The sequence below is a fragment of the Nymphaea colorata genome, chromosome 8 (assembly GCF_008831285.2).
Source record: "Nymphaea colorata isolate Beijing-Zhang1983 chromosome 8, ASM883128v2, whole genome shotgun sequence".
In the NCBI taxonomy this organism is placed as follows: domain Eukaryota; kingdom Viridiplantae; phylum Streptophyta; class Magnoliopsida; order Nymphaeales; family Nymphaeaceae; genus Nymphaea; species Nymphaea colorata.
In genome coordinates, this window is record NC_045145.1 from 15,054,034 (window position 1) to 15,076,284 (window position 22,251).

General features: G+C 39.5%; 2 protein-coding genes across 3 annotated transcripts; both read left to right on the forward strand.

Moving 5' to 3' along the window:
- Positions 1–2,315: 2,315 nt before the first annotated feature.
- Positions 2,316–5,051, forward strand: LOC116258520 (laccase-11-like). The gene is made up of 6 exons (XM_031635694.2): positions 2,316–2,500; positions 2,664–2,815; positions 2,943–3,187; positions 3,338–3,466; positions 3,598–4,521; positions 4,718–5,051. The coding sequence occupies exons 1-6, from the start codon at positions 2,393–2,395 to the stop codon at positions 4,846–4,848; spliced, it is 1,689 nt and encodes a 562-aa protein (XP_031491554.1). The 5' UTR covers positions 2,316–2,392; the 3' UTR covers positions 4,849–5,051.
- A 2,685-nt stretch (positions 5,052–7,736) lies between these two features.
- On the forward strand, positions 7,737–17,116 carry LOC116259170 (probable glycosyltransferase At3g07620). Of its 2 annotated transcripts, none has more exons than XM_031636842.2 (6): positions 7,737–7,876; positions 10,836–11,513; positions 11,601–11,731; positions 14,517–14,865; positions 15,326–16,169; positions 16,813–17,116. In XM_031636842.2, exons 2-5 carry the CDS (start codon positions 10,878–10,880, stop codon positions 16,034–16,036), a joined length of 1,827 nt encoding a protein of 608 aa, XP_031492702.1. In that variant the 5' UTR covers positions 7,737–7,876; positions 10,836–10,877; the 3' UTR covers positions 16,037–16,169; positions 16,813–17,116. The 2 variants fall into 2 exon arrangements, with proteins under 2 accessions (XP_031492702.1, XP_031492703.1); XM_031636843.1 differs by lacking the exon at positions 7,737–7,876 and adding an exon at positions 9,522–9,652.
- The last annotated feature ends 5,135 nt before the right edge of the window (positions 17,117–22,251 follow it).

Genomic DNA, 22,251 nt, shown 5'->3' on the forward strand with positions numbered 1-22,251 from the left:
GAATCCCTAATCTCTATTGCTTCCTATTTCTCATCTCTCCCGAAGCACTTGCTCTGTCACTCTTGCCCTCTAACTCTTTGCCTCGCACGATCGACCGGTTATCCATGATACCGAGAATCCGAAGAGGAATGAGCCAGATGAGGTGACATCGGAGGCCGTGAGAGACGATGAGGATATCGCAGCAGTTGTGCAGCCGATTGTCAAGCTTGAGGAGGACGAAGAAGTTCTTCTCAACATGTAAGTGAAGGAAGTCTTCTCGTTTGTTTGGTCTTGAGGTCTCTTCAAGCGTAAGGGTTTTAAACTTGGTTGTCTTTTTTCAGGAAAGCGAAGCTTTATCCATTCAATACAGAGGGAAATCTGCGGCAAAAGAGGGGTGTCGGGAATGTGATGCTCCTAAAGTTCTTGATTTCATCTGTATTTGTTAAATCTGGAGCAAGTTATGGCTTGTTTTTCAAGTAACAATATAACACATACCAATTGTTTTCCTTCGTTTTACATTGTCTAGTTTGGGACTTCGCTTCAAACCAACGTCGATTAAACTTTGCACCAACTATACATGAATTACAATAAGAATAAATAGATTTGGGGCTTTTTATATTTTGCATTGGCTGTTCAGAGACAAATATTTGTTGCGCAGAAAATGTTTGGTGAAATGTTTGCACCAAAAATGTTTGGTGAAAGTACATGATTCATTGATGATTTATCATTTTAAGTATGATTTTTTTTTTTGCTTGCAGGTGGAAAGTCATGAAAGAGAAAAAAGATGGAGATGGAGGGGAAACTAATTACTTGACTGATTATGAATTTTGTTGTATGTTTGATGATTGATTGTAAATTACAATTTGTAATAAGTTATTCTTTTAGTCATGTAAGCAACAAGTAATCAATATTGAATTTGTAAGTTTCGTTCTTCATTTATGGCCAACTCAATATCCATCTTTTTTGTCATTATAACTTATGTTGTTTGTGCATTAGTATATGTTATCATTCTTGTCGTGCCATCTCTTCAATACTATTTCACTCAAATGCTAAAGCAAGTATGTATCCATTTTTAGTCATTTACAGCTATATATATATCTTCAATAATATTTCACTTAAATGCTCAGACAGTTATATATCAATTTTTTAGTCATTTACAGCTACTGCTGTATATCCATTTTTTAGGCAATATGCTGGCAAGCGAACTAGGGACATGCACCAGGTAGAAGGTTCTCCAGTCTACCAATTATCTAAATCGCGAACGATTCGTGTTGAATTATATTTCCCAAAAACAGCATAATTTTCACACTAATCACTGAAAATTGTGACTCTGATTTTAGAAAAAAGCATGTAAGCTCACCAAGGAAAGACGTGCTGCGTCTTTTAGTACAGTCCACAACGCTTTTCAAGAAGTAGAAGAACCAAAAGGCGTACAGAATTCTCTCTGGCCTAGAGCCATCCGAAGTGAGTGACGTTACCTGTTCGCAACGATGGAGGAGGAACTTATCCCAAATGTATTTGCATAAATAATTCATGCAAATTATACTAGTGAAATTAAATCGATGAATTTTATTTCAAACTAACTTCAAAATTTGTGAATGCGATCTTCACGGTTCAAATATTTTTAAACCAAATTGAAGATGTCGGAATCGTTGAAAACCTGGCGTTGAGTTGAACTTATGGTATCTGCGGATTCAGTTGGCAGATTACTGACAGACTGTATTCACTATAATCACGTCATGCCAAAAAAAATTCAAAGAAAAACAATTTTAGATTTCAAGGGAATTATTTTGAAGAGTTTTGAATAAGAAAAGTACTAATGAGACAACCAATATTATTGCAAGGTCGTTGTTGGGTATGCTCAAGAAGAATGCCTTTCAAGCGATCTTTTGTCCATATATTTGCATCCCCAACTAAATCTGGTTGATCTTTTGTCGATATATTTGCATTTTTAAGGAGGACGTATCAGTTTCTTGCTTCAACAGCGGTTAAGATTGTCCATATGAACAGGGGTCAGCATATTGATATGGAATTCCATCATATATTAAAAAATTTTAATCTAATTGATAAATTTAGACCCAAGAGGAAACCAGGATCCCAAGAGGCTAGAAGCTATCTCTGCCATCATCATTCTCCTCTTCCACCTTCAGAGTTGACATGCCAACTTCGCCCACAGTGTTGTCATCCACACGTACGCCAGCTGGTAGAAACGTAAACTTTTCTCAGGTCTTGCTTTCAAGAATTGCATCCTTTCTCTCTTCCGCTCTCAACAGAATGAACGCGTACCTCACAACAGCAACCATCGCCGGAGAGTATAAAACCACGACGACGGGTTGGGCAGTCCAAATTGAACCACCGGACAACAAGCAAATCAAGCATCCAGCAGAGCTCTTCCATCGACGGAGACAACAATATGGAAGGAAGAAGTTGCAGTTTCTCACATTTTCTCTTTTATCTTTTGTGTCTCGCCGCCTTCTGCATAATTCCCTCCGAGTCTGCAGTGAAGCGTTATCAGTTTAACGTAAGTACCTACTTTCTAAAACAAACGCCTCCGTAAATAGGAACTCCTTCTGTACTCCAACTACCTTCTCTATGTCTACTTTTATCTTCTTCCACTCGATCGTTGTGACTCACTTAAACTTGATCAGATTTTGAACGTATATAACTTATGAGAGAATGTTCAGGTTCAATTGAAGAACGTGAGCAGGATATGCCATGCAAAGCCCATCGTCACGGTGAACGGCAGGTTTCCAGGGCCTACCATCTATGCCAGGGAAGGCGACAGGGTCATCGTCAATGTTACCAACTACGCTCAATACAATCTCACCATTCACTGGTATGTATATATATATATATATATAAGACCCATCCCGGATCATCAACTGATGCAGTGGTCTCTCTCTCTCTCCCTTTCTCTCAATCCTTTTTCTCCGTGCCTGAATGTGGTGTAATGGGATGGACAGGCATGGTGTGAAGCAGTTCCGGAATGGGTGGGCAGACGGACCAGCCTACATCACGCAGTGTCCGATCCTGACGGGGCGCAGCTACGTCTACGACTTCAACGTGACGGAGCAGAGAGGAACGCTCTGGTGGCATGCACACATCTTCTGGCTTAGAGCCACCGTCCACGGCGCCATCGTCATCTTGCCCAAGAAGGGCGTCCCATACCCTTTCCCTCAGCCTGCTGCCGAATTCAACATCGTTTTAGGTTCGTCCATACATATATATCAACTCCCAACGTCATCTGACCGGCTACAATTTCATTCTTTTTCCAACTTCATCACAGAAATACGATTGTTTCTCCAAAGGTTAATTAACTGTTCTCTTTCTCTCTCTCTCTCATTCTCCCTCTCTGCAGGAGAATGGTGGCACAAGGATATTGAGGCGATGGAGAACCAAGCCAATCAACTGGGCATCCCGCCAAACTTGTCGGATGCGCATACCATCAATGGAAAGCCAGGACCGCTCTTCCCTTGCTCTGAAAAACGTATAGCTTCAATCTCAACAATTCCTCACGAGCACATGCATAGGAGAGCAACGATGGTCTCTATGTTACATTTCCAAGTATTGACTCACTAAATTTAACTTTTCTCTTTGGTGCTTAATTTCTTAATTTAGACACATACACAATGGAGGTGGAGAGCAATAAGACGTACATGCTGCGGATCATCAATGCTGCGCTCAATGATGACCTCTTCTTCAACATCGCCGGCCACAACATGACGGTAGTGGAGATCGACGCCGCCTACTGCAAGCCCTTCACCACCCGCGCTTTGCTCCTCACGCCAGGTCAGACCACCAACATTCTCGTTCATGCCGCTCAGGCTCCCGGCAGGTACTTCATGGCTGCAAAGCCTTTTCAGGACGCCGCCATCCCCGTCGACAACAGGACTGCCACCGGCATCCTTCAGTACAAGGGCGTCCCCACCACCATCACACCCATCATGCCGCCGCTGCTTGCTAAGAACGACACCAACTTTGTCAAGAGCTTCAACGACGGGCTCAGGAGCCTCAACTCTGCTCAGTACCCCGCCACCGTTCCTCTTCACATCGACCGCGACTTGCTCTTCACCGTCGGGTTGGGCAAGGACCCATGCCCGTCGTGTGTAAACGGGACGAGGTTCAGTGGATCAATAAACAACATCACGTTCTCGCGGCCCACGGTGGCGCTACTTCAGGCGCACTATTACAGGATGGGGGGAGTGTTCAAGACGGATTTCCCCGACCGGCCGACTTCCACTTTCAATTTCACTGGTGCACCCTCGGCGGCCAACCTCGGCACCAAGGTGGACACCAGATTGAGCTGGATCCCCTTCAACTCCACTGTCCAGTTGGTGCTCCAGGACACCAATCTCCTGGGCGTCGAGTCCCACCCTTTCCACCTCCATGGCTACAATTACTATGTCGTTGGAAGTGGAGTCGGCAACTTCGACCCAAACAAAGACCCGGCCAACTTCAACTTGGTTGATCCTCCCGAGCGCAACACAATCGCTATTCCTACGGCTGGGTGGACTGCCATCAGGTTCAGAGCCAACAATCCAGGTATCAATCCATGAAATCAATCGAGCAAGCCGACAACCCACCATGAATCAGGCTAGCTAGATCTTTTTACCTATAAATTTGTTTTCCTTTTGGAACAACGTAAATGCGAGCGAGGTTTATATTATATATATTTAGTGCATACATCTTTCTTTTAATTTGTTTCTCTTGTATATAAATATATGTCAACCATTTTCAGGCGTCTGGTTTATGCATTGTCACTTCGAAGTTCACACCTCGTGGGGGCTGACGATGGCATTCTTAGTGGAGAATGGTAACCGTCCTGAAGATAGTGTTGTGCCACCTCCTAAGGATCTTCCTCGCTGCTAAGATTCTCCATAGCAAATTGCGTTTTCGAAAGTTTGTTTCTTCGGCTGTTCTCCTGCCAAAACTTGCACAGAGGCATCGACAATTGTGACCCTTGAGAATTGTGTGGAACAATGTAACTGCAATTTCATAGCTTATGCACTTCGGTATTTGTTTTATAGGTCCAAAAGTGGGACCTGGATTGAAATAAAAATCATTTGCAAGTACATATATGTGTAGAGTGAATGTTTGGTCTATAAGTTGTTACATGATAAAAAGGAGAAAATGATAAACATGTAGACGGTACATCGGTCCACACTCATGAAACAATTAATACAATATAAAGTGCGCTTACTATGCTTTAGTTATCAGTATCTACTTATTTAATAAATGGAATACATATATGCGCTTACTATCAAAGTAGATATGTCAATGGAACAAACTGGGATTGAATGCACACTTTGGATGTTCACATATTTTGATTAGAAATTGGATTCAAATATCAGGGAATAAAAAATTGTACCATATTAAACCAGAAACCCTGAACTTATGATCTGAATTTGATTTTTTTCATTGGCATCAGAAAATGAGTCGGACATAAAAAGCAAATCCAAAATTGAACTTTCTAATTATGTGGCCATTAGATGTATGATAATTATCTAAACAAAATTCGGCCTGAATGCGAGTCTGAATCTGGAAGCTGAATTGGACCTGAATCCTATGGGATTTCATTTCCTAAACCCGAACCTAATTCCGTCTAATTCATAACAATAATATATTTGAAATAATATATTTGACCTAATAAAGCTTCTAAGAAACGTGATGAATATGTAACTATTGTATGTTCATGACCCCAAGGGGGATCCTTGCATGGGCAAGGAAAGGTGCAACTGGGAAGCTCCTACTTGGTCTCATGGATGTAAGAAGGAAGCCGTCCCAAAGGCCCTTTAACTTAATTGGCATGCAAAGCAGCAGCTTTCTATAACGAATACCATAAATTATCTGTCATTGTGGTCTCTTCTAATCTTTGACACGAAGAGTTAAGATGGTCAACGGCTAAATTAAATATGACGGAATATTCAAAGAAGAAGCATGTAACCACACAATGAAATGAGATTATCAATCACTTTGGCTCTTCATTATTCTCCTTTTTCATGAAATGTTCATGAAATATACCTTAATTGCACAATAACTTTTCTGGCTCATCCTCCCGGTGGTGTTCCTGCCATCGACTTCCCACTTTATCCCGTTTTATCTGGATGACCGGTCGCATGAAAAGATGTACTTCATATATATCTCGTTGGATTGGCTTTGTAACTCAAGAGGAAAGGAAAATTGCATTTTTTTTTTCATTGTTGTCGCCAAAAGAGGGCAAAACCAATGTTTCTAAGTTTAAGGAGAAAATAATTAATTTAATTTCTGTCTTCGCAACACCTAGGATACGGAAAAGCTGAATGTATTTCTTGACTCTAACCAGCCAGCACTTAAAATGGTAGATCAGCGGCATACTTTAATTTATTTCAAGTTAAATCTACGACATGGTGATCCAACTTGTGTAACCCAGTCCATGGGCCTGGGCTGCCCAGAGATATTTTGGGCCGTGCTTGCAGCCTACATAGGCCGGCGGCTGAACGTAGAAGACCGGGCCTTAATTTTTATGGCAAATATTGGATACATGAAACACAATAGCATAGTGTTACTGAAAAACCTTTATTTTCTAGACTTTCACCTCAAGTGTAAGAATGCTCTTGTGATTAGAGTAGGCCTGGGCATCAGGCTGGGTCGGCCAGACCTGATTTGAAGGCGCCGTTAAGAAAACGAGCCGGATCTGACGCTCCTTCTACCCGGCCCGTTTATTAACGTGGCCGAGTACCGGGCCTCATCTTCCCAGTCCGAGGCCTAGCCCGGTCCGTTTTTAAATTGATAGCCAGCCCGGTCGTCTGGTCTGGATCCGGTTCCGTGGGAAAACAAATGAGGAATAAGAGGAACAAGGGGAAGGAAGGAGGCGGAAACGAAGAGGTGCAAGAAGTTGACGAAGAAGAGGAACTGAGGGGAAGGAAGGAGGCGGAAACGAAGAGGAAGAAGAAGCTGAAGAAGAAGAGGAACCTATGGGAAAGAAGGAGGCGGAAACGAAGAGGAACCAAGGGGAAGGAAGAAACAGAAGCGGCGGACCGAAGGTGACGGTGGCTGTTGCAGACCGGCGGCAGTACGGCGATTGTGGCGATGGTTCAGCTCTTTCTCTTTCCAAAGTCCAAACGAAAACTCTAACTCCATGCATTGAAAGAAGGAACTAAATTTCGAATTGACTTAACAGGTTGAACGGGCCCCAACGGGCTGATTGCTTAACCTTGACCCGTCCCATTATGATGTCGGGCCAGGCCGGGCATAACGGATTAAGGCCCGATGCAAAAATCTTGACCCTGACCGGGCTGGTTACCGGGTACCGGGTGGCGGCCAAGCCTAGCTCAGAGCATGCTCACCAACTTGTATGTATTTAATATCCAGCCAAATTGGATTATCGATCCAACTCATTTTTCTAACCCAATACATGTAAGTTGTGTCTTGTGCAATATTCATGTTGACACTGGTACATAGTGTAAAATTTGTGTATATTGCACATGCATGCCTGTTCCAAAGGTCACCTTCCTCCTCCTCGCTTCCCAAAATTGTTTAGCAGCTTGTCTGCGTGGCCCTGGTTTTGGCGTGCAACTAGTTCGGGTCAGACCTCTGCTTTGGACCTGGACCTAGATCGTGATGACTTCAACCACAGATCCGCCAAAACCGGGTTCAGACCCTATCTTATAGGGAAGATAGACCCTATCTTCGGATCTAACTTGTGATAAGAATATGGAAAACGTGTCTCGCCTTCTCAATGTTTTCCAAATCCCACGTCAAATATTTTTTAGAAACAGAAACTTGAAGCAACGGCAGAAGTCGAAGCGCCAAGGGAACTCTTTTGAGTGTACCTCTTTACTTATAGCTTCATCTCCAACAACAAGGCAGAATGCCCGACGAGAGACGATTCACATGGCAGGCGTGTCTGGCTCTACCTGTAAGTTCTATAACAACATTTTCTTTTTCTTTTTTTTCTTAAAGAAGTCGGGCGTAGGAGTTGTTTTTCTTTTTTCTCATTTCCTTTCCAATGAGAGAAAACCATACTGTTAAGGGTGTTTGATAGTTTCGAATCTAAGATTCTTTATATTTGAGAATCATGGTTATATTTGAGAATCATGGTTTAACTGATATTAAATTTGACATCATTCAATGTAAAAAAAGTAAAAGAAGGATCTTAAGCATGGATCTTAGGTAAGACCTAAGATCCTTAGTTTGATGAACCATAGATTTTACCGTGAATCTTTCACCATATTGACAGAAACATGGAACATGAAATCCATACATTTCAAATCTGAGGCTATCAAACGGCCCTTTAGTGTTTGGTTTTCATGACTTACACATGCTTAAACTTTTCCATAAGTCGCCAAATTATGAATGCAAATAGGTTTAAAATGTAAGTTTTTTATATCTTTATTTATTGAATATAAATATATGCTTGTTATGCTTGAACCCAAAATGCATTCTTCTTTACAACATTTGAGATCGAACTTAACTTGAACTCTTCATAAATTCTCAGTTCATCTCATTTTGCGCCCGAGTTTGGTTCGTTCCCACCGTGTGCTTTGGTCGTATGTAGGTTGAGAGATCACATGCTCATTATGATCGTTCAAGTACTTAATACAAAATATGAGGAAACAAACGATGAAGAAAAGATGGGATACATGGACAAAGTTCGACGTAAAAAATAGAAAAGCTCATGCGTATGAGCTTGTTGTAAGTTCCGAACAAGTTTTTGCTTGGAACTGAAGGAACTAATTCGGGAAAGCAAGTCAAATGTTTCCATTGACTAGCTTACATGTGAAAGACCATGGAATCAACAAAATTGAACGGGCCAAGCAGGGCCAACTCACTGCTCGAACCAGACTATTTTTCGAGTGTCATCACTAAATCAACTTCTAAGCACACAAAATATTTGTACGAAAATGGAAGAAGTTGTGTTCAAGTCCTATAGATGAAGTTGTGCACCCAGATCATGGAATAAAATCTTCATGATTTGTGCCCTACGGAGGGATAGAAAATAAGGGTGTAATTATAATTCCAAAATTTTAATTAAAAAATGAGCTTATAATTTCGGAATTAAAATTCTTTGTTTGATAAGACAATTTCCATTTCATAAAAGATGAGAATTTTATTTCAACAATTCTACAATTTCATCAAACGCCCTAAGAGACTCATACAATGCACAAATTAAGATTAGATCAACCAGACTCGTCTTTTTAAGTCTCGCTAGGTTCGGGTCCAGTGGATTTGGACCAGTATCCACGCTCCACGGGTGCATGAACCTGGTGTTTTACGTGTTTTACAGGCAAACCGGGCCTGGTTGTAGAAGGATTTGGCGGGAGTATAAATATGGCTGCCGTTGCGGACACTTCCGTTCTTGCATGCAACTGAATTCCCCTCCTATTGTGACCTGGCCCCCACAGTCCTCCTCCTTTTCGTTTATTTATTTTCCACCGTTAGCTTTCAACTTCTATATTTACTCTGTTCCATCTAAGTTTTTTGGTGGACTTCAACTTTCTTTTTTTTTTCACGATTTAATTCCGAGGTCGGTGTTCTTTCCTGTCATTTTTCTTCGGTGATCGGTCTTTCTTCTTTTTAGCTCTCCATTTCTTGATCTGCTTAACTTTTCTAGATCTCTAAGCTTTAGAATTCTACGTGTTGTCTGTTAAAGAGATGAAAGTTACGGATCAAGTGGTGAGGGAAGTGCTGCAAGGTTGTCTACTTTCTCTGTTCTTTGTGCTTCTATCTTCGATCACATGCCCTTTCATGGAATCTCCGCGTTTTGAAGTATTCCTTGCGGAATAATCACGTGCATCGCTTGCAATACATGTACCTGTTGGTTCTTTACTATTTTCTCATTTCTGGTTCAAGTTGCAGGTAGAAGTCGTGTTTTAGTTGGTCGGCGTTTATAACCTGTCGTTGTTTCTGGATCATTTTTAGTTCCTTCGTGGAATAGATTGTTTCTTCACCGAGGAATTTTAGTTTTCATTGTTTTCTGATTTGCATGACTTATATCTTTGCGTATGTTTATTCTGTCAAGTGTACAAATCAACAATATCGTGCTTCATGCTTCATGTTCCTTTTACCCTATGTGCATTACCACTTTTTGTTTTCTTTAAATTCTCTGGATTTGCTGCTTTTTGAAGTAGCTTCATTCTGCCTTGCCTGTGTGTTGTAGATTTTACAATTATTAGTATAATTCATTGAGGTAGGTAGTGAACGGTGGGAATGACCGGGGTCTCAATTTCTTTAGGAATTAGCCTCCTACGTTTCTGTACAGTCAGTATAGATATAGTTTACAAGATCTAGTTAGAATGGCCTTTTTTTTTTATTATTAGTGAATGCTAAATATCGATATACACATACATATGTATATAAAAGGAGTATCTTTGCTATGGTCAATTGGTTGTATAGTCTAATTAGCTATTTCATGGTTCAAGTTGTTTTGCCCTGTTGATATACATGAGGATGATCAACAACCTAGTTTGGTCTTTTATTTACATTATTTTAACAAAATATATCTTTAACATCTATTCATTTACTTTTACATTTGTATATCACATTTATATTTTGTGCGTGTGTGTTTGTGCACCTGTGTGTGTGTGTCACACTCCTACAAGTGTTATCTTGAAGTTGAAGGAATCATCAAAATTTTGCATTTGGTTAATTCTTACATCCTTGTGACCGGCCTGTTTTTTGTTCAACTGTGTTCATGATGTAGATTTCATTATTTTTCCTTGTTTGATTTGTGCGCATCAAGAGAGTCCTCCGTACAACACCGTGGAGCATATTTAATGTTTTTCTCTGATGTTTTGATGGATTTCTAATCTGCAAGCGTTTTAATGATCTATACCACATGCCTTTTAGAATTGCATCTTATTCCTACATAATTCCAGGTTACTGCCATGAGGTAGGCAAAATCTCACCCTGACTTAAAAATGGAGTTTCATCCAATGCATTGGAGATTTGATACAAAGAAAATAATCTTAGTTATAGCAGTTGTGACCACTGCTGGTGCCGTGCTTCAGACTTGTTCACTTCCTCATCCAGCAGCATTTCGGCCTCTGTTCTCTGTAGTTACAGTTACTACATTTGAGACTCCAAACAACACTACACGGAAGAGTGAAACTGTACCTTCTAATGTTAGAGATGAACAACTGCCTGCAGTATCGTTTCCAGTGAACCAGCCTGCAGACCAGGCCACACGGGTAGCACCTCAGGCAATTACTTTGTTCAATTCCACTATATCTAACACAACAAGTGTTACAAGCCCCAATACGCCACCAAGTGATGATGGTCTTAGAGAGTCAGATTTTGCTGATCCTGTTTCAGAAATTGTCTATGAGAATGACAGTACTGCTAAAAGTTCCAGTAAACAGGAAGCTTCTGGTTCTTCTTTGGCACAAAATATTGTGGAAGGTTCAAGGATGTCCAATTCACACGCCAATTTCATTCCAATAGGTGAAAACAGGAATAAAAGAATCAGTCCGAAGAATGACATACCAAAGCTGAAGCTGAAAGCACCTACAACATTGTCTTTTCCTAAACGTACTCGGGCAGATTCTCGTACAAAGGTGAATACAGTCTAGTGTTGATACCCTTTCTTGACTGACACAATGAGCTTTATGAAGGACACTCTTCTTTGTTTCTGTGACTTGTAGAATGAAGTGGGATTTATGCCCCCAGATCAGGCTCTTCTATATGCCAAACACGAGATTCAAAATGCCCCTATAGTTACAGATGATCCTGATCTGCACCCACCAGTATTCCGAAATGTTTCAACATTCAAAAGGTCCATTCCAAATACTCAGCATTTTAAATAGTTATGTCTTTTCCACTTTTAAACTGCATTATTTTCTCTGTTTTCATATCCTAGGAATTTAAAAAGCCGGTTCTATCCGATGAGGCATTAGTGGTCACCTGCTATATTTCATTGTGAATATATTTTCACTCTTCCACAATAATTAAATATCTATTGAATAATCATTGAGTGATGATTCCTTCTCTTTTTTTGTGATAACTGTGAAATAACAAGAAAAACATCAAAAAAAGAATATACAGGCTCGCGGCTGTCAGACATTCCTGTTACCGCCAAAATGCGGCACTTAGTAACTAGATTATTATTTTTGTCAATTTAAATTTGTTATTCTAGAAAGGGATAAAAAGATATGATGAGCAGTATTATTGTGTTATTGCCAGCTTGCCCTTTGCTTTTCTCGTACATGAGTATTTTTTTCATATTAAAACCATGTAATTTTAAGCCTGATAGAGTAAGTCTACTTATCATTTCTGCTTGTACCCATGCTAATGGATGAAGAATGGTAAGAGGATTATCTTATTTATGCTATTTCCTGGATCCACAAAATGAGGAAATTAGGTTGCTAGAAGGGATTGAACCAGAAAATTATTACAGGGGAGCCAGCTATATATTGTTTCTGGTTATCAAGGCCAAGGGATTGCTAGACCTTTCATTCGCTCAGGCCCATGGATATGTGCACTGGCCACCAGCAGCCAGATGTGAGAGAGAGAGAGAGAGAGAGAGAATGTGGCCTGTCATTGTTCATTTTTTATGGTGAGTCTTTGGTTTTGGACATTTTTTGGGGGTTATGTTTTGAAAACTTCAAAAAAGAAAAGCTGAAGCATGGACTTTTCAAATTGGTTATGTTTTGAAAACTTCAAAAAGGAAAAGCTGAAGCATGGACTTTTCAAATTATCTTATGGAAAGTGATCCAATTTTATAAAGAGATATAGGATGGGCATGTGCTTTGTAAAATTTTTATAAGAGATATAGTATCTTATGATGTGAGGACCATCAAATGTCCTTTTCAATCTTTTGTATTTGCTTTTCGGATTTCTCAATATTTCAGGAGAGGTCAGGCTTCCCTGACGCCATCTCCACTCCTGGTTGCTAGGTATTTTCTATAATCCATGTTGCAGAGTTATTTTTGGAAGAGGACGGCATGGTTTCTTAGATCAATTCTGTTACACAGTTTCATCCGTGAGATGCTTTTACTTAATATGTATCTTGGTTTTAAGTTTGCTCTAAATTGTAGGGTGGATATGTGGACCTGTATTTAGGAGCTCTACTTCTGGTGGAAATATGCTGCATGCTGAGCGGTTCCTTACATGCTTTGAATTTGATAGGTGGATATTTCTTATCCCTGTTTTGTCATTATAATGAGCTTGGAAGATGCTCGAAGTATGTTCCACTGTAATAAGAAATTAGTTTTCCTCGGAATTCATCGTACAAAGCATGGAAATTTTCCAGCTTACTAGGGATGTTGAAGAAGCTTTATTATGTAGTCAAATATAACTAAGCACCTACAGGGCTTCTATCTAGGCATAGAATATATATACGCATTTGAAGCATGTGAGTACGTGCACCATAAATAATTTGCATGTTACAAAGTTAGAACTGGATATTTGTTATGCCAGTCACAGACTACATGTCTGGTGCAGTGGTGGGAAGATAAAATAGATTGAGTTGAGCTCAAAAACTGGCTGACCCATACTGGTACCAAGTGCATCTGTTGGTATGACACCAGTAAGGACTAAGGAGGCTTGTGTTATGTAGCCGAAATCATGTCATAAATCTGTCTAGGTTGAGAACCATTGTCCACACAACATGTAATAATAGTATGTCAGCGGTGAGCTTGGTGGATTTGCTCATGTTAAAAAGGAAAAAGGCAAGTGAGAACATAGTGAAGAATAGAAATGGACTTACCTATGTGCAGGTGATGTTCTGAATATAGCATGTGTTGTCAAACTTTTTGTTTTAGAATTACCTGTTAAATATCTAGCCAATGGGAAAATCTGTTGGGCCATAGGAATTAGCAATTGTGGAAGTATCAGTTTCTTTAAAATGTAAATGAAAGACATAAATTTCTATTTATTTGGCAATAGCAGGTCTATTTTTCTTCACTTTGCTTACACAGCTGGAAGAACATTTTAGAGTATTTTCTAACCAAATAAGGAAAAAGGAAAATGGAAAAATTGGTGAGAACTGTTTTGGCCTCCTCTCCATTATTTTTTCTGTATTACTATTATTGTTATTATATTATATTAATCGTGATTATCGTTAGTACAACTACAACTACTATTGTTCTTTGTATCTGTTTGCACTGCGAATAACTTAAAAACTTCAATATTCTATACCAAACCTGAAGATCATGTATGCAAGGAAATATAGTAACCAGCTATGTCCATTGTTGGAATACGATAAATGGACATACTCACAATTGTTTTTTATGACATTCAATGTCTATGTGGTCAATCTAATAGAGGCAGTGCACTTTTGATAGGGATTTCCAGGCTGCACTATGGCCACATGCTGCAACTTGTGTGCTTTCTCTACTTTTGAGTTGCACTGAATGTTGAACTGTCTTTGCTCCTTACTATCTCCACACGATTCATCCTAATATATGGCATAATGTTTACTTCTGGCCCTGTCACCTAGCTGGCAAAAGATAGGGATGTACTGCTTTCTGAAAGTATGCATGTATATTTTCCACTTTTATCACTTGTTCTTCTATGAAAACTCATGACAGCATTCTGTTTTTCCATTTCTAAACATTCAGGAGCTATGAACTCATGGAAAAGATACTTAAAGTTCACATATACCCAGATGGAGAGAGACCAATTTTCCATACACCAGAGCTGAAAGGAATTTATGCATCTGAAGGATGGTTTATGAAATTGATGGAGGAGAACAGACAATTCGTAGTGAAGGACCCAGAGAAGGCACACTTGTTTTACTTACCTTATGGCTCTCATCAGTTAAAGCTAGCTTTGTATGTTCCTAATTCGCACAATATGCGCCCACTTTCTATCTATTTGAGGGACTATGTGAATACAATTGCATCAAAGTACCGGTTCTGGAATCGAACAAGAGGAGCAGATCACTTTCTTGTCGCTTGCCATGACTGGGTAAGCATCATTTTGCCAGCAATCTATCTGAAGTGTGCATGCATCCATGAAAATAACATCCAGAACCACCCCGTTGATAGAGTAAAATGCCAAAGTACCGCATCATTTGTTGTAGCTTGCTATGATGGGCAAGCTATTATCAGTGCAAAAGGCTTTACCCTGTATAAGATTTAGTTCAAGGCAATGGGGAAACGTTGGAAAATCTTTCTGATAATAGGAAAAAGCCATGCAGACTTTTCTTGATGGTGCTAAATTTGTGAAAACTCCATTGTGAGGTTAGGGCTCCATTTCCATATGCCATGTAGTGATGGAACCAAAATTTTTGAACTCACATTATTTGTGCAACAGGACTCATTGTAAGGTCACCGGTTGGGGACATTGAACTCTGTGATCCTACTTTTGACTTGAACATTTCCAAAACTTTCTTACATCTCATGGATCTCTCCCTCTCTCTCTCTAGGGTCCATACACTACGAAGGAACATGATGAACTTTGTCATAACACCATAAAGGCCCTTTGCAATGCCGATCTGTCAGAAGGGTTCTTCGTTCGTGGGAAAGATGTCTCACTCCCCGAAACCACTATCCGCACTCCAAAGAGACCCCTCAGATACCTTGGTGGAAGACCTGTATCCCAGCGGTCAATCCTTGCTTTCTTTGCAGGAAACATGCATGGGCGAGTACGGCCAGTACTTCTAAAGTATTGGTCTGATAAAGATGAAGACATGAAAATCTATGGACCTCTACCAAACCGAGTTTCCAGACAGATGTCCTATGTTCAGCATATGAAATCAAGCAAGTTTTGTATTTGCCCTATGGGTTATGAGGTTAACAGCCCAAGGATAGTTGAGGCAATTTACAACGAGTGTGTTCCTGTGATAATAGCAGACAATTTTGTGTTACCTTTTGATGATATTTTGAATTGGAGTGAATTTTCAGTGGTTGTGGCAGAGAAGGAGATACCCAAGTTGAAGGATATTCTTATGGCTATTCCTCTTAGGAGGTACATTGCTTTGCAGAATAATGTTAAGCAAGTGCAAAAACATTTCTTATGGCACAGCAAACCTGTTAAATATGACATCTTCCACATGATTTTGCATTCTGTATGGTTCAACAGATTGAACCAAATTCAATCTTGGTTACCCTTTCACAGTGTCCATCTTTCAGTTTGATAGTTATTCAGAGTGGAAGAGGACTATGGTTACACATCTTGGATCGCAGAATTAGTCGACACATATGGAGGTTGTACAGGGGAATCATACTTGACAGGGGTGTGGAGTCTACAGGCTTCCTCTTTACTTTAAGGTATACTTCTCTCGTTGTTTATTTGATTATTCAAGTGAACTTAGTCTGTTTAAGTGGGGTAACATTAGTCACTTAGGAAATGCTCCTTAACCAATAGATGAATGGCATTTTGTTAAAGGATTATTTATAGATGAACTTATTCAAATAACTCCCAGTTTAACAACCATTGGTTTTGAAGGTTTTGTTTCTAAAGACCGCTGCAAAAATCACATCAGAAACCCCTTGAAAATGTTTGCAGCTTAGGTGCTGATAGCCAGCTTCAATTCACATGCCGTAGTTGTTTTTCTGCTGATTCTTGGCTTTGAACCTTAGATCTCATGATTAGATATTTCTTGCTACATGAGGCGAGGGAACGGAAGGTATTTCATACATATTAGTTGCTAAGGCATGGGATACATGAACCTGTGATCTATGATCCATATTAGTGGCCTATTTCTATTGCCATGACCAACTTCTAAATCAACTTCCTGTGATCGCTGCCGCTCAACGTTACTCTGTTATGTAGTTGGTCCCGATTTGGGAAAAAAGGAAAAAGGAGTTACGAACTAGCTCCTAGTAAATGCAAGTCTAGACATAGAATTAATGAAGCTTGTATTAGGTTCCATTCTGTCCTTAGCATTTGTATTTACTTGAAATTTGGCAGGCCGGGTGGCGATGCTTTATGTGATGGCAAGATCACGGTAGATGGAAGTGAGATCAGGAGCTGGTGTTGCAGGTGCAAAATGCCGTGGTCCATAGTCACCGGCAGAGTTGTCATTCTGTTGCTCATGTTGCACCAACAAGGAAGTCTGTCGGCCTGGTGGTTTTGCACACCAGGTCACCTGCACCTGACCTGGTCTACAGTCATGAGACGGCCAGGTAAATCATTCCAACTTCCTGTTATTTTGTACAAAAGGGAAAAAATTCGATATAATCCATTTTTTCATTGTGTCCTCACAAGCCTCCATGTTCTTACCTTGTGATCGATGAGGGTGATCATCCAGTGAATTTATTTCAACACTCTGAACACATTGCAATACTTCATTAATTTTTAAATAAGAAGAATTGAAAATAAACCTATGCGTCTCAGTACTATACAATCAATGTCTTTGGCGATGGTGTTGCACATAACAACAGTACGTAACTAAATCATATAGAAAGTGGACAGTCGTTGTTCCGAGTAGTACTAACCGAAACATTGCAATCTTACGGTTCACTTTTATGAGGGGATGAATACCACCGTCAACATTTTTCATCCTAAGGCAATTTTGATTTCTAAAGGACTAAGATACAACGAGGAGGCGTTTGATATGGCAGAAAAGAGGATAACTTTTACAAGGAAGAAGACCAGACGCTTTTTGGAGACAAAACGTTTAGAAGACCCGAAGATTCTCATAGTAAAAAAAAAAAGAAAAAGTTTTAAGAATTTCCTTCTTTCAGTATTTGAAGCATGCCCGCAGCGTAGAAATCATTTTCCCAACAACCCCATGGAAGATGGGGAGTGAAGTTGCTTCATAAGTCCTGAAAGATGTGAATCCATGCGGTCATTTGGAAGCATAACAAAATATTTTCCTCATGGGAGGATGGGAGATGACCTAGCAGACAATCTGAAAGAGATGGTATGGAATTGCTGCATTTTATGCTGAGGCTTAAAATTGGGACATAAAAGCTAAGGAACTCTTGGCGATTTGGTTGAAACAGGATCGAGGTGTCAAATTGAAGAGGGTAGTGGCCAGGAGTGGAGACAGAAAGATAGCAGTGGCAGTTTTGAAGTGCCATGGTGTGATGGCCAGGTAGATGAGAGTGCTGGCTAGGGGATCTGGTCAGACAAAAAATATTTTTTATCCCTTAATAATGTCTCCATTTTGTGTCTAACAATAGAGGGTGGAAATGTTGCTTGGCGAGTCTTTTGGCAGCAAGAACGGAGGCAGATTAGGATGTTGAACAGATTTGTGGTATCGAATGAGAAAAACCGGACGGTGGCAGATCGGTGTTGATTAGGAGTTGTTGACGGCAGATATCATCTTTGTTAAGCTGTAGGAATGGGCCAGAAGAGCGTCTTAATGGCTTGTAAAAGGGCTTTGTTTTACAGGTTAGGGCTGCTGGATTGAAGTAGCCAGTTAGCTGTGTTCTTGTTCTCTGCTTTGTCGTCCTTCCATACATATGATTTTGTTGGCTAATAAAGGTGAAAAGGTTTTCATTGGAACTGAACCAGACACAAGTTTTCAATTGGTCCAATTAACAAGCTAGCCAGCTGACCGCTTGATTTGCTAGATCCAACAAAGGTAAGGTGTTCCAGGGAAGAGAGGATATCAGGCAAGTCGGTATGATTTTCTACCCAGGCGACTAGCTTCCTGATCCATTTTCAATGCCTTCGTGCTTAAAGTTCCAAAAGCAAGCATGACCTTAGGTGAGACGCAAATGATCATACATTCACTCATATAAATTTCTTGAAAAAGCTTATGAGAAATCTACTCACGGTGCATTCAAGACAGACGAAAGTAGTACCTGCAAGACAGAAAAACAGTCGTTATTGCGATAAGAATAGATTCCCATTCCCGCTAACGTAATACCACACACAACGGTGTTAATTTATTTTAAATGGTTGGTTCTTGCGTTTAAATTTTTTGATTTTCTGAAGAACTTATTTATAAGTTAAAAGTAAACATTTTCCTTCTTCTTTAGATACCAACAAGATGAAACATTAATAATTTATTCATTATGAGCTTCTTTTTGTTGGTATTTTTGTTACAATTTGTGGTTTAATTATATATAATAATTATTTTTTTGAATTAATTATATATAATAGTCGCCGTACCCGTATCAAGATTTTAAAAAATACCGTACCCGTACCCGTACCATTGTGACATAGAACTCAACAGTTCACGGTTAAGCAAGGGGTCAAACATGCACCATTTGCTATATTTATCTATTTCATGATCTGTACATCAAATAATTAAATATCTTATAACCAAACATTACAACTCAGTTATGCTAACAGTCTATTGCATGTTTAAACAAATCCATGCATTAACAAACTAAACAATCAAGAATATGTAGTTTAGATGAACCATACTAAAATCTGCTCACCGTAGAGGGAAATACTATTCACTACGTTCTCCGGGCATGTCCTTGGGTGTGGTTTCCCAGTCCAGCCCACCTATTGACAATTAGATAGTATAATTAGAACCTCGACATACCGGACCAAATTTTCAAGAATTTGATTTGACGTAACCTTATTTATGCAGCAAGAGATCCACTTAAGAAAACAGGATCCTATTATCATATGAAGATCAGTTTGACTTAAGATCCTCATTTTGAAGATCAATTTAACTTAAGATGGGCAGTGAAGGTCCTTATGAAAAAAAAAAAAACTCGAAAGATCTGATCGAAGATCATAGAGCGGCTCGCCCATCGATCTTAAATCCTTGAACCGTAAATGATATCGAGATCGGACGAAACCGTGGCTCCGTTAGGTTTTGGATTTTCCTGATCTCCGAGTTTGTGCAAGTTCAATTTCTCAGATATCTAAATCATCCAAATCTGAACCCCTACACGGCCCGTAGCTTTTGGGGACTAATATTGGCCGCTGCTCTCTTTCCACATGCTCATCTTCTCTTGGATACCATGGAATAAACTTGCTTGGTCCTCTCTGTCCCCCTCGCCCTCCTTTTCATCCAAGCACTTCTTTGTCCTCTACTTTCAGGCATTACCATGTCAATGACTTCTCTTCGAAACTGAGCCATCAATTTTGCATACTCTCTCTCTCTCGTTTATGATCATGAATTTTTCTTTATGTTTTGATTGCTGCTTGTTTTTGTATTATGGTGACATCTTGTCACCCATTTTCAACCATTCACCACAAATGCGTGCGCATATGCATATGTGGCCGCACCAGTTGTCGCTTTGAGATAACAACACCTTTTATAAAGTGATGGCAACCTACAGCTTCTCCTTCATGCTGCCATATATTACTTTAAATAACCATAATGGCTAGTAAGTGATTGGTCCACTTATGTATATAAGATTTTGACACCTTTATGTAGATTGCAAGAGTTTGGTACCAAGGTTCGTCTTGGTTTCTGCAGTCTAAATGAGAACAGCCTGCCCATAGAAAATTGCAGTCGGCAGGCAGGAGTTTGGAGGCAAGTGAAGTAGAAAACTTCTAGTCCAAACTAGAGTTTGATCGTACCCCCCAAACCAAATGAAGCTCTTTTCTTCGTTTCTGCCTTATTTTAGTGAAAGTTTCACATCAGGGCCACTTTTTGCCCACAACTTAAAAATGAAAAAGAGAGAAGGAATTATTTTTAATGATTTATTTTAATAAGAGATAGACTTTTCATGAAAACACTGTTTGATAACGACATAAAGTAAATTTCCATTAATTTGACAAACGAAAAGCCTTAGCTGCGATCTTTGTTTTTTCAACGTTCCCCAAGTTCAGATTTCATTTAACCTTGTCAGTGGCTCGAACTAATTGATAAGGGTTCAAAGTTAAAAATGTAACTCAACGTAAGATAAAATTGAAATATTATGCCTCAACATTAATTGCTTTGCAGCTAGTTAACATTGAATTCAATAGTTTGTACGAAAGTTTGGCCTTATTTAGAATTGCAGGACAAATGGGTGTGAAGCCCCCTTGACTAATGCTGCCCAAAATGACTGGCTCAAGTGAAAGAAGCAATCAATTTGAGTTGAGACACTCCATTCTAAAATGGCAGCACGGTGTCTGTAACTTTAACAGGCAACGAATTTCTGCATCTTCAGGCGTGGATTCGAAACTTATCAACTCTCTTCGGACTTCCAAATTTCTAAGGCTGCTTCTTCTTGTCCCTGATGTCAAAATACAGAAACGAAGTCTGTAGCAGGTTAGCTACCAAAACCTTCATCTGTTCCTTGATGTAAACCATGGGTTCTGAACTTCATTGGGTTAAAGAAGTTCCCGCTTTGGGCGACGAACATCACCTAGATGAGGAAATCTGATCACAATTCCGAAGTTAAAAAATGGGTATTCCTTACTGAAAAGTTGAACTGGATGCGCTTCCTATGAGGCAAGAGGAAAAGTTTTACCAGTCAAAAAGGCTTGTCAATTTCCAAGCCGTGATGGACGGGTTCTGAATCTTGGCAGATGCAGAAAAGAAGCCACGAGTTCATATCAGACAAGCTGACCGGTCCTCTGTTCATTCTTGGACCAATTATAATTGAAACCCAGCTTAATGTTTTGTTCTCCAGACTTATTTAATTATAAGTGGCTGCTCAGAGATAAGGGTGTTTGAATGGATGCCAAAATATTTTTTATTTCTTTTTCCATTACGATTCATCCTAAAGTTCGACGTTGTCGACACCCAACCGAAAATGCTCCACATCTTTTGATGTAGTCCGTCCAGACGAACTCGTCGTCTTGATATTTGTTGCCATCACTAGGAAGTAAACATATCAGACATGGATTTAATATCTAATATATCAACTTTACACCATTTATTTGAATCAGTCTCCAAAATTCTAATCAACTTGAACCGACTTTTTAGGATTTAAACTAATGAGATAAAAGCTACAGAGAAACTAATGAGATCAAGTCTCAATTTTAGCTCATATCTTCTGATGTTCTAGTCCCACTAAGTTCTGTTTTAGTTCAATTTGAAAGCCACTATGCTAAGTGCCATATAGATATAGCTTGTGAATTCCCAATTAAGATTCAAGTTGTTTTTAAGGAAAACAATGATGTTTCTTCTATTAAAAATCCGATGCCACAAGCGCCATTCTTTTTTTTTTTCTTGCTACAAACGCATTAGAATGTTAATATGTCGCTTATATATATATATATATATATATATATATATGTTAGTTTGGAGACAACCAGGTCACTTGTCCAGATATATGGGCCATTTGCACAGCTAGTCTTCACGTTAAGTTTCCTTGTTTTTAGATGGGGTTAGCTGTTTGTAGCTGTACCAATAGTACCACAATCACAAAAATAACAAAACGGAAGTATTTCTCCGATGAAATGAAAGTCTTTCCAGTGCACCACTTCCAGACATTTTTATATGAAAAGGTCCTATATATATATATATATATATATATATATATATAACCCAACGAACGA

Excerpts from the sequence above, each read along its gene's own strand:
- LOC116258520 (XM_031635694.2), top strand. The coding sequence starts at position 2,393 with ATGGAAGGAAGAAGTTGCAGTTTCTCACATTTTCTCTTTTATCTTTTG. Across the intron at positions 2,501-2,663 it reads TGAAGCGTTATCAGTTTAAC|GTTCAATTGAAGAACGTGAG; the intron begins GTAAGTACCTAC and ends GAGAATGTTCAG. Across the intron at positions 3,467-3,597 it reads CTTCCCTTGCTCTGAAAAAC|ACACATACACAATGGAGGTG; the intron begins GTATAGCTTCAA and ends TTCTTAATTTAG.
- LOC116259170 (XM_031636842.2), top strand. The coding sequence starts at position 10,878 with ATGGAGTTTCATCCAATGCATTGGAGATTTGATACAAAGAAAATAATC. Across the intron at positions 11,732-14,516 it reads AATGTTTCAACATTCAAAAG|GAGCTATGAACTCATGGAAA; the intron begins GTCCATTCCAAA and ends CTAAACATTCAG. Across the intron at positions 14,866-15,325 it reads TTGTCGCTTGCCATGACTGG|GGTCCATACACTACGAAGGA; the intron begins GTAAGCATCATT and ends CTCTCTCTCTAG.